General features: G+C 37.4%; 1 protein-coding gene across 2 annotated transcripts in view; it reads right to left on the reverse strand.

Moving 5' to 3' along the window:
* Positions 1–1435: 1435 nt before the first annotated feature.
* ZNF527 (zinc finger protein 527) overlaps positions 1436–17357 on the reverse strand; it is a 17548-nt gene continuing 1626 nt past the window's right edge. For both annotated transcript variants that reach the window (XM_081807513.1, XM_081807514.1), the window contains exon 3: positions 1436–3613. In XM_081807513.1, coding sequence (XP_081663639.1) covers positions 2040–3613 — 1574 coding nt within the window. In that variant the 3' untranslated portion in view covers positions 1436–2039. The remainder of the gene's footprint in view (positions 3614–17357) is intronic.

A 17357-nucleotide genomic window follows, 5' to 3' on the forward strand; every position in this document is an offset into this window, starting at 1 on the left:
AGTAGGTACTCTACACAAAATGTTTCAATAAAACACACACACACACACCTCCTGCTTAATCAAGAGTATATAAAAGAAACATTTTAAATATGACAAGCAAAAATTGCACAAACTGACAAGGCAGAAAGATATGTTCAGCAGCATAAATAACCAGATTAAAAAAGGAATCCAACAGGGCGCCTGGGTGGCTCAGTTGGTTAAGCCACTGCCTTTGGCTCAGGTCATGATCCTGGAGTCCCGGGATCAAGTCCTGCATCAGGCTCCCTGCTTGGCGGGGGGTCTACTTCTCCCTCTGACCCTCTTCCCTCTCGTGCTCTCTGTCTCTCATTCTCTCTCTCTCAAATAAATAAATAAAATCTTTAAAAAAAAGGAATCCAACAGTTCCACCACCACTGGTCATACTCAATAACCGAGTGGAAAGGGTTTTGCCAGTGTGTTCTAAACGATTTAGTCCATGTCCTGAAAAGAATTAACTGAACAAACTCAAACCCTCATCTCCTAGGACAAGAAATCTCTAGAGGACCCTAATAACTGTAAGATAATAATAAGCATAAGTTTTTAATAATGCTAAGAGATCAAGTCACTGTATCACAATAAGACAATGGGTTGTATAGCTGCAGATAAATGAAATTTAATACCTCATTGTGAGGAGAAACACCCGATTGTAAAGCACAAACACCTGTGCTAAAGGCATGATGTAACAGATTTTACCAACATTACAAGTTTGTTTTTTTTTTTAAAGATTTTATTTATTTGAGAGAGAGAGACAAAGCGAGAGAGGGAACACAAGCAGGGGGAGTGGGAGAGGGAGAAGCAGGCTTCCCGCCGAGCAGGGAGCCCGAAGCGGGGCTCAATCCCAGGAGCCTGGGATCATGACCTGAGTCAAAGGCAGACGCTTAACGACTGAGCCACCCAGGCGCCCTATCCATAAACTTCTTAAGCCAAGCTTTCAATCTCCCCACAAAAGAAGACCTCATTTACAATTCTATTATATTCTATTACACAGTATGTTTAAACCCATACTGAAAACAGAAAATCAAATAATTCCTTTAAGATGAGGAGCCATTCATTAATGTGACGGATCCATTATTCTCTTAGCTTGCCGCTCTTTCTTTAAAGGCCTATAGTGAGTCACCACCACAAATGATTTTAATTCCTTATGGGAAAACCTGTTAAGGAGTTTTACTAGGTGAATTTTTAAAAATCTATCCTTATCATGAGTCTAATAAATACCAAATTAATTTTTATCAACAAATAAAATGTAATAATTCTCTCAACTTTATGAAGGCTGTGTATTCAACTTCCATATACTTGTTTTAGCAAAAGGTTTCTCAGGAAATTATGCCATAAAAGATTAAGGCTTTCTCACATGTATAGCAAACACAGGGTGTATGAATCAGAACTGTAATTCCAAGAGGCAAAAATCCAATTCAAATTAAGCAAAAAGAGAAAATTTATTGGATCACAAAAATTAAAAAGTAAAAGATGGTATAGACTTCAGGCATGATTGAATTCAGAAGGTCAAACAATGTCATCAGATTTGTCTCTTATCTCCATTTTCCTCTGTCTTGGACTGATCTTGGGAAGGCTTTCCTCATGCGGTGACAAAAAAGCTACTGGTGAGTTTTGAACCTTGAAAAATCCTTTAAATCCGTGAAACTTGCAATTCCAGGAAAAAAAATGATCTTTTCTTACTATCCATAACAATACCCCCCTAGGGTTCTAGTGGTCCAAACAGGGCCATCTGCCCCTCCCTTATTAACCAAATTGTGGCCAGCCTATGACCAATCCACTGCTCTCCCTAATAGTTTCATCAGAATGATATGCACTGAGGGTGAGGTAAGTTTCAAATGGGGCATAGAACAGATCCAAAAGTAATAGATGTCTACTATTCAGGCTATTTCAAATAAGGGATGCTCATAAACTGAAGGCTTTTCCATATTTACTACATTCATAGAATCATTAACCAAAGAATTCACTGATATTTATTTAATAAGGACTGAGTGGTGACTAAATGTTCTTTCATATACTTGTTATAATCAGAGAGTTTCTCTATTATGAATTTTCTGATGTCGTCTAAGGGCTGAGGCACAGCTAAAATTATTCCCACACTCATTACAGTTATAGGGTTTGTCTCCAGCATGAATTCTCTGGTGTAGCCTAAGGGACAAGATCTGATGGAAAGCCTTCCCACATTCATTACATTCATAGGGCTTCTCTCCAGTATGAATTCTCTGATGCTGATTAAGGTATGAGCCACAACTGAAGGCCTTCCCACATTTGTTACATTCATAGGGTTTCTCTCCTGCATGACTTCTCTTATGATGAATTAGAACTAAAGCATCACTGAAGGCTTTCCCACATTTACTGCATTCAAAAGGTCTCTCTCCACTATGTATTCTATGATGTCGATTAAGTTGTGAGTCAGTCCTAAAAAACTTCCCACATTTGATGCATTCATAAGGCTTTTCACCTGTATGAATTCTCTGATGTTGATTAAGGTGTGAGCGATAGCCAAAAGTCTTCCCACATTCATTACATTTAAAGGGTTTCTCTCCTGTATGAATCCTTTGATGCAGTGTAAGGGCAATGCGTCTGCTGAAGGCTTTTCCACATTGATTACATTCATAGGGTTTCTCTCCAGTGTGAATTCTCTGATGCTGATTGAGGTGTGCACTCTGTCTGAAGGCTTTGTTACATTCCTTACATTCATATGGTTTCTCTCCTGTGTGAATTCTCTGATGTTCAACAAGGAAGGCATAACGGCTAAAGGCCTTCCCACATTCATTGCACGCAAAAGGTTTCTCTCCAGTGTGGATTCTCTGATGTTGAGCAAGGTGTGCACTCTGTCTGAAAGCTTTGTTACATTCCTTACATTCATATGGTTTCTCTCCAATATGAGTTCTTTGATGTTCACTGAGAAAGAAATCATGGCTAAAAGCTTTTCCACAGTCATTGCATACAAATGGTTTCTCTCCACTGTGAATTCTCTGAGGTTGAGTAAAGAATGAATAACACCTAAAGGCATCATCACAGTCATTGAATCCATGCGGTAATTTTCCAAAATGAGTTGCTTGATGTTGAGTAAGTAATGAGTGGAAACTTAAGAGATTTGAAAAATCATTACTTTCATAAGGTTTCTCCCCAGGAGGAATTCCTGTATCTTTACTAAGGTATGTATTCTGGTTGAAATCTTCACATTCATTATCTATCAAAGATTCGTTCTCAGCAGGTAATCTTTTATGTTCAATTAGGATGGAATCTGGGGGAAACATTTTATCATAAATATCAAATTTATGTACTTGCTCTACTGTGGGAACTCTCTCTTGTGTTGAAAGTACTGATTTCAAGAGAACACTTCTCTCATTATTATTATATTTATTGTCTCTTTTCACAGCAGAGATTTCCTTAAGAGCTGTCACTTGCCTGAAATGCCTCTCCTGCTTTCGTTGATGCTGCTCAAATTCACCCTCATATTTCCAGGCTTCTCTGAAACTGGAATATTCCAGGTCATAACTTGTAAGTCTTTCCATTACCATCCCCTGGGATATATCCTCTTCATCAATGTACCATTTTGGAGATAATTCCTTGATTTCATACCAAGACTCCCAGTCTGAAAAATATCAAGAAAGCAAATGTGTCCTTTTTGCCTCTGCAAGGAGAAAACTGTTATAGAAGAAACTGAAGAATTTAATTGGAGGAATGAGGGGAAAGTACATGGTTTTGACACCTTTCAAATATGGCCAAGCAAATATGAAAAAAATACAAAGAAAGAACAAAGAATGAAGAGAGCTGATAAAGGAAGATATATGTGTTGGCAATGGGGAGGAGGTTATAGGGGAAATGTAGGGCATCAAGCACATTAATATACAGGTAAAATGCAGAGTATCAGCCATGGATTTTCTTTTACTTCAGGCTCTATCTTAACCAAGGCCCAAGAGGGATTTGTTCACTTATCCTCTATTAGGTCTACACTATTGTTCTTTTTTTTTTTGGTAGAAATTCATTGTTCCCTCACCAACTTTCCTAGAACCTTCTTTCCTATGTTCATCACCCAGGGCCACTACATTCCCTCTTACCAAGAATAAATCTTTTCTCTACTCCAGGCAAATGGCAGCTTTATACAATACCTACTGTAATGCTGAGTAAAAGAAGACTGATGGGAGAAGACTAGATATTTTCCAAATTCAGGTATTCTGAGATGCCTGGAGCTCCAAAAACTCTTTGAAAAAAAGATACTCTGTACGTAGGCATATGAATACTATAGGGGAAGGAATTCCATATAGGGGACTCCAGGGGACAGTATAGAGTATAGCCTGGGAAAGTACAGAGCAGGAAGTAAGTATTGTATATGTGGAAGACATATTCACAATGATTGGAGTACAGAAATACCTAGAAGTCAATGGTATTAAGGTATTATGGTGGCATTCAGCAAAAAGGAGAAGACAGACAATTCACCCATATCAGTGATTGAGAGGAAAAGGGAAGTTATGGATTCAGGCAAAGTGGAAGAGAGTCAAATGGGCATCCATGTGGCACAGTGGAAACAACACAGGGTTTGGGGTCATAGGTGAGTTTAAATCCTACTTCTTGACTTAGCTATCTAGTTATTCTAACTTTAACAAATTAACAAATTGATTAACCCAACTCTTGAGCGTCAGTTTCTTAGTAGGCAAAATGAGGTGACCTTACAAATATGGTATAAGAATAAAGAATACATTTAGGGGCGCCTGGGTGGCTCAGTCGTTAAGTGTCTGCCTTCAGCTCGGGTCATGATCTCAGGGTCCTGGGATTGAGCCCCACATTGGGCTCCCTGCTTGGCGGGAAGCCTGCTTCTCCCTCTGCCACTCCCCCTGCTTGTGTTCCCTCTCTCGCTGTGTCTCTCTCTGTCAAATAAATAAATAAAATCTTTAAAAAAAAAAAAAAGAATACATTTGGAAAATATCTAGGAGTGTCTATTTCATTATATGTATTCAGTGACACTTAACATTTTAAAATGAAACAAATTAATATGTATTCATTAAGTTATTCTTTTTTTTTAAGATTTTATTTATTTATTTGAGAGAGAGAATGAGATAGAGAGAGAGAGCATGAGAGGGGGGAGGGTCAGAGGGAGAAGCAGACTCCCTGCTGAGCAGGGAGCCCGATGCAGGACTCGATCCCGGGACTCCAGGATCATGACCTGAGCTGAAGGCAGTCGCTTAACCAACTGAGCCACCCAGGCGCCCCTTCATTAAGTTTTTCTTATACTTACACCATTAGTACTCTTAGAAATTACATTTATGTCCAAAAAGGGATTACGAAATAGACTGATGGTCAAATGGCAAGACAAAGAATGGGAGAAGTAAACCCTTTGGGGTTAAAATATATCCAGGCAATTAGAGATGTGTAATTTCCAACTGATTATAATCTATAAATGGATGGAAATTAAAAATCAAAGTATGATGAACTTTGGAATCCAATCAGAACTGCACAGAAAGTAGTAAGCATAGTTATTATAAGTTGGAAGAGGAAAAGGTCTTACTAGACTGTAGAGTCTCCCACATACTGAACTGATGAGCAGTACACAAACTGGAAGATTTCCTGATGAAGTAAATAATCTCCTGGCATGAAACCCAGAAGATTCTAGTAGGAAGTCTGGGAAAAAAGGACAGGACCTAAGGAGAAATCTTAAGAAGAAGAAAGTTTACTGCCAAAGCCCAGAATTCATGTTCCCATGAATAGCCTAAACAATGATCCACAGACTTATAGACTAGATCTCCATCTTTAAAAAACTGTATAGAGCTATGCTGTCCAATATGGTAGCCACTAACCACATATGGCAATTTAAATTCATTAAAATAAAAAAAAATTTAATTCAGTTTCTCAATAATACCTAGCCATATTCCAAGTGCTCAATAGCCAAATGTGGCTAGTGACTACAATACTGGAAAGCACAGATATAGAATATATCCAATGTTCTACTAGATGTCACTGGACAGAGATCCAAAGTAACATGACAAAGATGTTATGGTGGAATGAGGAAAAAACAGAAAAATAGGGGCATCAGTCAGTTAAAGGGAGAGAGAAACAGAATAGAGCTTTGAACAGAGAAAATGAATAGTGGTCAGAAATATCTTATAAATCTCAGGAAGCTGATGAATAGGAAAATAAAGAAAGGCACCTGGATTTAGCCAAATTGGAGGGAGCAGAGCCAGACTGCAAGTGGTAAGGCAATGTAAGAGAATTTGAAGTAAAGGCAATGAGTGGAGATTATAATTGGTATACAAGTAATTCGAAGAGAGAAGGTAGTATGGTGTACAGAAACACTGAAAAGGTCCTATGAAATGGTATGAAATTATTTCAAAGGAGTTTTTTTTTCAAAGAAGATTTAAGTGAACAAAAATATAAGACATAACTGTACAAAAAGGAAAACATACATACACATGCTTGCTTACCCCAACTTAATTTGTATCAGGTCAATTTCAATCAGAACTCCACAAGGATTTTATCTCTGAACTTAAATTATTTTAAAGAATGGATGGCAAAAGATGAGCAATAACATAAAAGAAAATTCTAAAGAAAAAAATTCTAGGACCAGTAATATGACCTAAGTATTGCATTTTATACCTTCCTTTCATTAAAATCCCTATGAAAGGTCTCAACCAAGGTGATTTGTAAAATTCTCTTTAATTATGGGGAAATGTCAAAGAGAAATACACCTGAAGCATACAAATTTATGGGATGCAGAGGAGAACAAAGAGCTCTGTAGTTCATCCCTTACCCCTCCTTCCCTCTCACAACCATCAATTTGTTCTCCATATTTACAGGTCTGATTCTGCATTTTGTTTATTCATTTGTTTTGTTTATTTAGATTCCACATGAGTAAAGTCATATGGTATTTGTCTTTCTCAGTCTTATTTCACTTAGCAGGTACCCTCTAGAAGTCCATCAGTGTTGTCACAAATGGCAAAATCTCATCTTTTTATAGCTGGGTAATATTCCATTGTGTATATATACACATCTTACTTCTCCATTTGTCTATCGATGGATACTTAGGCTGCTTCCAGATCTTAGCTATTATAAATAATGCTGCAATAAACATATGGGTGCATACAACTTTTTGAATTAGTGTTTTTGTTTTCTTCAGGTATATACTCACTGGTGGAATTATTGGATCATATGGTATTTCTATTTTTAACTTTTTGAGGAATCTCTACACTGTTTTCCACAGTAGCTGTACCAGTTTACATTCCCACTGGCAATAGACTACGGTTCCTTTTTCCCTCCACATCCTAACCAATACAATGGTCTAAGTTTAAAAATTTTTTTAAAAAGCAAGTTGTAAATAGATGCATATAAAAATTGCATGTGTGTATTTATGCAAGGGAAATTCTAGAAAGATATAGATCCAACCATGCACAATACAGGTCTTTAGATGATATCTTGAGAGAAGAGAATACTTCCTACTTTATACATTTTTTAATTGCTTGAATATTTTCTAACAATATTATTTCTATTTCAAAGGAAAAAGGAAAGGGGTGCCTGGCTGGCTCAGTCAGTAGAGCATGAGACTCTTGATCGCAGGGTCATGAGTTCAAGCCCCACACTTGGTGTAGAGATTACTTTAAAAAAAGAAAAAAGGAAAAATGTTATAGAGCAGCCCTAATGCTGCTGGTCCTTAACTGCACATTTCCATATCAATCTAGATGCAGATTCCATGTGTTTTTTCCATGAGATTCCCTTCAACTAGGTGTGTTCAGGATGATGGAGTTTACTCAAATAAAAAACAACTCAGGGGCATCTAGGTGGCTCAGTCAGTTGAGCATAGGCCTTTGGCTTGGATCATGATCTCGGGGTCTGGGGATCAAGCCCCTCGTCAGGCCTGAAATTCCACCTCATTTTTAGGGACTCTGGGACCTCAGAGAGTCAGAAATAGCCCAGTGAGCACTCTCACCACTTCTCTCCCTTAACTACTTCATATGATCTCTCTACAAATCATTTACTATCTTTTTTACTCAGTGCTGTGCTGAAATATGTGATGGAAAAGAACTATCCTCTTTAGATGGATCATGATTTGTTATGCTGGAGATCAGTGCAAATGAAATAAAGGACAGAGGTGTGATTACTGAGTGCCCTATTAAATAGGGAGGAGGTCCAGGATGGCCTCTCTGAGGAAGTGACATTTAAGCTAAGAAAAGCCTCAGTGAAAGTAGGGGGGAGGTTTTGTGGAGATCTGGAAAAGAGCTTTAGAAGGAGAAGGAATGGACGCCTGGGAGGCACAGTCGGTTAAGCGTCTGCCTTCGGCTCAGGTCATGATCCCAGGGTCCTGGGATTGAGTGCCACATCGGGCTCCCTGCTCAGCAGGGAGTTTGCTTCTCCCTCTCCATCTCCCTCTGCCTTTCCCCCTGCTTGTGCTCCCTCTGTCAAATAGGTAAATAAATAAAATCTTAAAAAAAAAAGGGAGAAGGAATAGCAAATATGAAGTTGCTGTGGTGGGAAGATGTCTGATGTATTCTGGGAATATCACTGAGCCAGGATCCTTAGAGGGAAATGAGCACTATGAGATCAGAGGAGTAGCTGGGGAACAAGTTATGTGGGCCCTTGAAACTCATGACCAGAACTTTCAGTTTTGTTCTGAGGGTGAAGGAGAGTCATTGGAGTGTTTGTGATTTAATGTGATTTCTATTTTAAAAGGAAAATAGAAAGGAAGTAAGGGTGGAGCAGGGAGATCAGTCGGGAGACTACTACAGTAATCCAGGTAGAAGGTGGTAGCTGCCTGGGCCGTGGTGGTGGCATTGGAGCTGGGGGGATCTGGGGTATATGCTGAAGATAGAAAATACGGGATTTGGCCAGGGACTGGTTGTGGAGTGTGAGAGAAAGAAAGTCAAGGATAACAACAAAGATTTCTGACCTGGGCAACTGTACAAATGACCTTTCCATTTACTGAGATGGAAAGACAGGGCAGAATGATGAGATGGGAAGAAAAATTGAGTTCTTGATCTATTAAGTTTGAGAGACCTGTTGGATATCCAAGTGCAATAGTGATTAGATACCTGGAGTCAGGATTGGAGGTATGCATTTGAGAATCATTAGTGTATTTAAAGCTATAGGACAGGATAGGATTTTCTTTTTTTTTTAGATTTTATTTACTAATTTGAGAGAGAAAGAGCACACACATGCACACATGAGCAGCGGGGGAGGGGAGGACACAGGAGAAGGGGCAGAGAGAATCTCAAGCAGACTCCACGCTGAGCGAGAAGCCCCATATGGGGCTCGATCTCAGAACCCCGAGATCAAGACCTGAGCCAAAACCAAGAGTTGGACGCTCAACTAACTGAGCCACTCAGGCGCCCGTAATTTTATATTTCTATAAGATACATTTCTAAAAGAAGTGTTAAATAAAACTATAAATGTACGTATTTTATTTTATTTTTTTAAGATTTTATTTATTTATTTGACAGAGAGATAGAGAGAGAGCACAAGTAGGCAGAGTGGCAGGCAGAGGGAGAGGGAGAAGCAGGCTCTCCGCCGAGCAGGAAGCCAGACATGGGGCTCGATCCCAGGACCCCAGGATCATGACCTGAGCTGAAGGCAGCTGCTTAACCGACCGAGCCACCCAGGTGCCCCTAAATGTATATATTTTAAATATTAATATCCATTGTCAAACTGCCCTCCAAGGTAATTTTTATCAACCTGCATACCTACCAGAACATAAAGTACATGTCTTCAAACTAATCTACACTGATTGGTATCATTCTAAAATTTTTGCCCCTTTAAGTAAAGAGTACCTCATTATTTTATAATTTACAATTTTCTGATTGTAAAATAGAGCATTTTCATACATGTATATGTACCAGCTTTGTATTTTGTGGTTTCTTCTTTGGTGAATTATTTATTTGTATCTTTTACACATATTTTAAACGGACTAGCATTTTTTTTTTAAGATTTTATTTATTTGACAAAGAGAGAGACAGCAAGAGGGAACACAAGCAGGGGGAGTGGGAGAGGGAGAAGCAGGCTTCCCACGGAGCACGGAGCCCAATGTGGGGCTCAATCCCAGGACCCTAGGACCATCACCTGAGCCGAAGCCAGACGCTTAATGACTGAGCCTGCTAGGCGCCTGCACTAGCATTTTCTTTTAAGTGGTTTATAGAAGTCATTTATAAATTTAGGGCATTAAGGCTTTATAGTATTTTTTCCCTCAGATCATCACTTTTTTTTTTCAAGTCATCACTTTTTATTGTCACATGTCATCTTCATTTACAGTGCTTTCAATACAATTTTTGAAAACACATTATGAAGTCAGATCTCCCATTTCTCCACTATAGAGTCTGGCCTTGATGTCATTTTAAGAAAGACTTTCCAAAATTCAGTATTCTACAAATACTATCTTAACTTTTAAGAAAATCTCTTCACATCACTAATTTAAAAAAACACTTTGTTATCAAATATTAGGTTCTCATATACACACGGGTGTATTTCTGTACTTTTTCTATTGTTCCACTGATCTATTTCACTACCCTTATAACAGACCAATCTCCCCTTGGATAACAGGCAATATTCTTTAATATTAAAAATTGAATCAAGCAGCATATTTAATGAATAATACACATGATCAAGTATGCAATTCAGAAATACAAAAATAGTTCAGCAATAGGAAATCTTTACTATAAATTCTTACAGAATTTTTCTTCTATAAATTTTATGGAAGAAAAAATGTAAAAGAAGAGAAAAAAAATAATTGCCTTAAAAGATGTTGAAAATATATAAAATCCAAAAGCCTCTCATGCTTAAAATATATACACCCATAGGTACAATACATAGAGCTAGGAGTAGGAAAAAAAAAAAGGTACATTTAGTGTGAAACACCTGAAAATGTCCTGTGATATCAGAAAGAAAAAAAAGTTATAGCAATTGTTCAACATAGATATGGAAACTGTAGTTGATAAAGTAGAACTGAAAACAAGAAAAGGTAAGAGGGAACATAAATACAGAAAGGTCGCTACATCCAGCAAAAATTTTGCCTTAACCATCTAGGTACAGAGGAATCTGTATCTCCCAGACTCCTGTGCAGCCAAGTGACTGAATTCTGGCCAATCAGAAGTAACAGATGTCACAAATGCTACTTCCAAACTAGTCCGTTAAAAATGTCCTTAGAGATCCCCATCCATTTTTATCTTTGTGTGTGTGTGTGTGTGTGTGTGCGCGCGCTGAGTGTTTGTCTGTGTCTGTCTCCTCCCTCTCTTTTTCACTGGCTGGCTTCAGAGGATTCAGCACAGGACTTCAAGGCAATGGTGAGTCCTAAGGGATGACGCAGCCAACAGAGGAAATACGACTGCATATCTGAATGACAGTACACAACAGAAGTCCCAGATAAGCTCACACAGGATTGTGACATGTACAAGGAACAATCTTTATTGTTTTTATTCACTGAGGCTTTGTTAAAGTAATTAGCTTTATGTTGACTAATACACTCAGACAATTGAGTAAGAGAGTGCAATAAACTGCCCAGACAGATGAATATATGCAATACTTTTTCTATATACCAACAATAACCAAACATCGAAAAGGAAATAAAGATATATAGTAAGGAAAACAGCATAGCACTGGCTTAAGAATAAGTAAATGGTCAGTGGAACAAAAAAACAGAGGACAGAAATAAGATTCTTGCAAACATAAGGACTTGGCATATTGCAGAGGTGGCATTACAATCAATAGAGAAGAAATGGATTAATATACAGTACTGGGAAAACTCCATGTGGAAAAAAAAAAGCCTAATACATCATATTTTAAAAGTAAAGTCCAGATGGATTATAGGAGAAGACTGAAAAACTGAACCTTAAAACTATTTAAAAATAATACAGGAGAATATCTTTATGACCTCTGTTAGGGGAAGATTTAGTAAACAAGACTACAGTAAAGAACAAACAGTAATGGAAAAGATGGGTGAATTTGACACTATCATGAAAATCTTCTGGGTGAGAGAAGGCACTACAAAGGTAAAAGGCAAGGGACAGTCTGGGAAAAGATAACAAAAACACACATTATAGAAAAATGATTAATGCTCAATACATAAAGAAGTTCTACAAGTTGATAGGAAAAAGACAAATAACCTTAGCTCAAAGAATGGGTTAAAAATATGAGCAGGTAATTCACACAAGAGAAAAACTGAATGGTTAATTCATTTCCGGAAAAATGCTCAGTCTTACTAGGCAAATTAAAACAATTTCAAGAGCATTTCTCTTCCATCATACTGGCAAAAAATTATCAAGGGCAGTATCATAAACTTAAATTGGAGAATATCAAGAGAATAAGGAAACAGAAAATCGCAGACATTGTTACTAGAGGTATGAACTGATACTATCACTTTCAAGAACAATTTGAGTATCTAGTAAAATGAAGTGTGCACTCCTATGCTCCAGCAATTTTATTACAAATCCTTGACGAACTCTTATGTGCATGTACATAGAAACATACCGGGCTACTACATGAGACAGCAAAGAATAGAAACAATCTAAATGGCCATCAGTCGTAGGGAAAGAGTTAAATAAAATGTGGCAAATTCAAAACATGAAACACTAGATAGCAGTTTAAAAAATGGAACTATATTACATAACAGATTTACCAAGGACAAATCTCAGAAACATGTTGAGTAATACAGGCAAGTTGCAGAACAAAATGTAAAGAATACTACCTCTGAAAAAATAAAAACCCTTTTTTAAACAGATGCATAAATGTTTACAAAACATGCTTAAAAATGAATTGGAAGGACATATGATTTATGATTGGTGACTGTTGTTGCTTCTCAGAGCAAGAGGTAGATGAGGGAAAGTGAACTGAGAATGAGAAACAGAATTTGTGCTTAAGATAGTATATCTCTTTCATCAAAAAAATGAAAGTATGTCAAAATATTAATAATGATCAATTCTGGGTGGTAGGCATTTGTTGTATCATTCCCTTTACTTTCCTATATTCTTTTTTTTTTTTTAAGATTTTATTTATTTATTTGACAGAGAGAGACACAGTGAGAGAGGGAACACAAGCAGGGGAAGTGAGAGAGGGAGAAGCAGGCTTCCCACGGAGCAGGGAGCCTGATGCGGGGCTCGATCCCAGGACCCCGGGATCATGACCTGAACCGAAGGCAGACGCTTAATGACTGAGCCACCCAGGCGCCCCTACTTTCCTATATTCTTAACTTTGTCAACAAAAAAGAACAAAAATATTTCCTGAAATAAAACTTGATTCTCCATCCTGAAAGATAATAATACACGTGCCAGGAAAAAGTGATCCAACATGGTCAAGACTGAGATGTACTCTAACGAAATAACTTTAAAATTAAAGAAAGAACCTACTAGGAGACCAGAACAAAATATAAAGCTAATTATACATAAAGGAAAATATCAAATTGGTATCAGACTTCTTCATAACACTATTCAACATTAATACTATACTACAATAAACTTTAGCAAAGAACGGCCAATTATGAACAAGGCAGAACTTGGGGGGACATTATTGGCATGAACTCTTTGTGAAGAAACTGCGAGAAGACAAACTTCAGCCAAATGAGAGATATCTAGAGAAATTTCAGCAAAAGGACCTTGTGGAAAGCACTGAATATATTTAACTATAGAACGAAGATGAAATGAAAGGTTGGGATAAATGTGACAGAAGAGCATGTAAGTATAATATGCCTTGACAATATGAAAAGTGTACAACTAACAAAATTTGGGAAGAGAAGGTGGGAGGTAAAACAAGCCTACTTACTGACTCATCTGTAATAGGTGAAAAATCAAAGGTTAATTTTTAAAGCCAACTAATCAAGTAATAGAAGGAATAAATATTGTCTACAGAAACAGAGCACTCTAATACTAGAATAAAAGAAAAACCTTCCTAGTTATTACAAAAACTATAGTAGTAAATGACCAAAATAAAAGGCTAGGGAAATAGATAAGTGAAAGTCTTTTTTAAAAACTATAAAAACCATGATTCATTGTTATAACACCATATCAAAAACTGTATGGTGACTAACATAATAAAAAAATAAAAATAAAATGGAAAAATCTCTCTTAAAAAAAAAATAATAAAAACTGTAAAAACCAGAAAATGTCATATAAAACAATATACAGAATGAAGCCCAAACATATCAAAAATGTAATTGGACTTTCACCTATTAACTTGAAAAATGATATTCAGATTGGTTCACAGAGCAAAACTCAGTACTATACTGCATATAAATGCCACACTTCAAAGTGATTTTTAAAGGGGTGCCTGGGTGGCTCAGTTGGTTAAGCAACTGCCTTCGGCTCAGGTCATGATCCTGGAGTCCCGGGATCGAGTCCCGGGATCGAGTCCCACATCGGGCTCCCTGCTCAGCAGGGAGTCTGCTTCTCCCTCTGACCCTCCCCCCTCTCATGTGCTCTCTCTCTCTCTCTCTCATTCTCGCTCTCTCAAATAAATAAATAAAATCTTTTTAAAAAAGTGATTTTTAAAAATTGAAAATAAAAGGATGAAGAAAGATCTTAAAAAAAGCAGAAAAAGGCAAGAAACAGATTCTCCCCTAGGGCATTCACAAGTAAGGCAGGCTGCTGACGTCTTGATTTTAGTCCTATAAGACCCATTTTTCAACTGTTGACCTCTAGAGCTATAAGATGATAAATTCATGTTATTTTCAGCCAGTAAATTTGTGGTAATTTGTTACAGCAGCAATAAAAATCTAATATAGAAAGCAGTCTGCTACAACCTTTATGGAAGGGAATTTGACAATTCCTATCAAAACTACATATGCACTTACTCAGCAATCCTACATCCAAGAATCTATCCTGAAAATACAGCCTCGACAATATGAAAAAACATACATACAAGGTTATTTACTGAAGCACTGGTCCTAATTGTAAAATAGTGCAAATATCCTAAAAGTCCACATGTCAAAGAGTACTTGAATAAATTACCATAACATCCAGATAATGGAGTATTTTGCAGCTGTTAAAAAAATGAGGAAGATCTCCATGACTAATATGGAGTGTATTTATAGTTAAGTGAAAAAAGCAAAATGCAAAGGGCATCTATGGTATGCTATCCTTTATGTAGCATACAAAGAGATACAAGAAACTACATATATGTTGGCTCATCTGTACAAAAGAAACATAAAAAGGACAAACCTGAAAATAAAGAGATTGGTAATCTATAAGAAGTGGGTAAGAAAGGGGTAGGAATAAATTAGGGAACAGAAATAGGATAGCGGGGATGAGGAGACACTAACACATTTCTGAGGATATTTTCCTATAGCTCTGATTCTTAAAAGCATAGTAATGTTTCAGATACAGAAATAAATAAACAGTTAAAACCAACCAAGATGTGGTAGGAACCCAAAATAGAATACAAATAGTAACAAATGAACCTAAAAGAGCTAACCTAGGCAACTTTGGAAAATAGTATTTTGACTGAATCTGTAAGACTAAAGACAAAAAGAACCATATACAAATAATGTAATCTAGTTAGTAAATTTGTTTCTCACAGAGGAATAGCTTGGAAATTCTGAAGCTACTTAATGTGTATACTAATGAGCAAATAAGTAAATACATTGTTCCTCATTGTCAGAAAAAGAAATTATGGATAAGTAAAGGAGAAAGGCTAAAATAAACCCTGTGGAGTAGGACTAGAATCAAGATATCAAAATAAACTGATAATTTTAATATATAAAAAGACAGAGGCAGGGGCGCCTGGGTGGCTCAGTCAGGTTAAGCGTCTGCCTTCGGCTCAGGTCATGATCCCAGGATCCTGGGATCGAGCCCCACATCAGGCTCCCTGCTTGGCAGGGGGCCTGCTCCCTCTCTCCCTCTGCTACTCCCCCCGCTTGTGCTCTCTCGCTCTCTCTGTCAAATAAAATCTTTAAAAAAAAAAAAAAAGACAGAGGCAGAAACAAATATAGAAATGTGTATACCTGTGTGTATTGGTATACACACATATATTTTCCAGTTCAATCTGCTGTGAGGGCCTAGGAACAATGACATCCCAGTAGCAATGAGCACACATAGCACCCAGACCTTGGTTTCTAAACATCATTTCCCAATAAAAGGAACCAGAGCTCCTAGGAGAAACAGTTGATTCAAGGCTAGGGCAAGGAAAACAAGATGAACCCAGAATACCAGGAACCAGGAAGAAAAGAAGTGCTCAAAAATGGATGGGGGCATGTTAAAAAGTCAAAGAAACCAACTGGAAGGAGATCCCAATGGGCAAAGCAGAAGAACTTGAGCAAAAAATGATTCATTGGATCTACCTCAGCCAGGAAAAATTAAAATCCATGATTTATAAAAAGATAATTGAATATATAAATAAATAGAGAAGGAACAGCTCTTCTCTATAGGACAATCCTAATTAATATACATAAAGAAAGAAGGGAAATGGAAAAATCAATATTAGGCCAACATCACATTAATAACTGTTGCAGACAAGACCCACTGGGCCAATGGATGCTAAAATTAGTAGGCAAAAGTTTCAGAAGAAACTGAATAGTCTCAAAGTATCTCCCCAAAGATATTTATTAATTACAAACAGAAAAATAATAACTTTACAATGGAGAAATCAGGCAGACACCACCTTTACCAAGGGATCAAAATTATCATCCACAGTAAGATTTATCAGTATTATGACTCCTCTGGTATGTTGCACTGAGAGGAACATAACGTTATTTCCGTGGCACTCTTTCCAAAAATGCATTACTTCCATCTAATCATGACAAAACAGCAGATAAACCCAAATAGGGTGCAAGCAGATGTAATGAGCCATTTATCCAGAGTGAAGCATATCTGAAGACTCTGGGAGAGATTTCTCCAAGACAATAAAATCAACAGATTACCTTAATGTGTCTGAGTGTCTTAAGAGATTTAGACAACTGATAGGAGTTGGGAATTGAGTTAGGAATATGTATATAGAAAACTAAGGAAAAAAACAAATAACCCCCCAAATTATTAACCCCAGGAAAAATAAAAAATCACATAGAAAAAGCAATCTTGGTATATACACAGCACGGCTGTGACTAGCACTCAATAGCCATAATACTGTAAACACTGAACAGTGATTCAATCAAAATTATGATAGGCAGATGGGAAGTGTGTGTGGGTACATGTGCGCACCTACACACACATATTTTATTCAGGGTAAGAAAGTACTAAATTCTTATTTTTTTTTTTTTAAAGATTTTATTTATTTATTTGAGACAGAGAGAATGAGAGACAGAGAGCATGAGAGGGAGGAGGGTCAGAGGGAGAAGCAGACTCCCTGCCGAGCAGGGAGCCCGATGCGGGACTCGATCCCGGGACTCCAGGATCATGACCTGAGCCGAAGGCAGTCGCTTAACCAACTGAGCCACCCAGGCG

This window comes from Leptonychotes weddellii, chromosome 16 (assembly GCF_054177405.1).
Source record: "Leptonychotes weddellii isolate Sample4059 chromosome 16, ASM5417740v2, whole genome shotgun sequence".
Classification (NCBI taxonomy): Eukaryota; Metazoa; Chordata; class Mammalia; order Carnivora; family Phocidae; genus Leptonychotes; species Leptonychotes weddellii.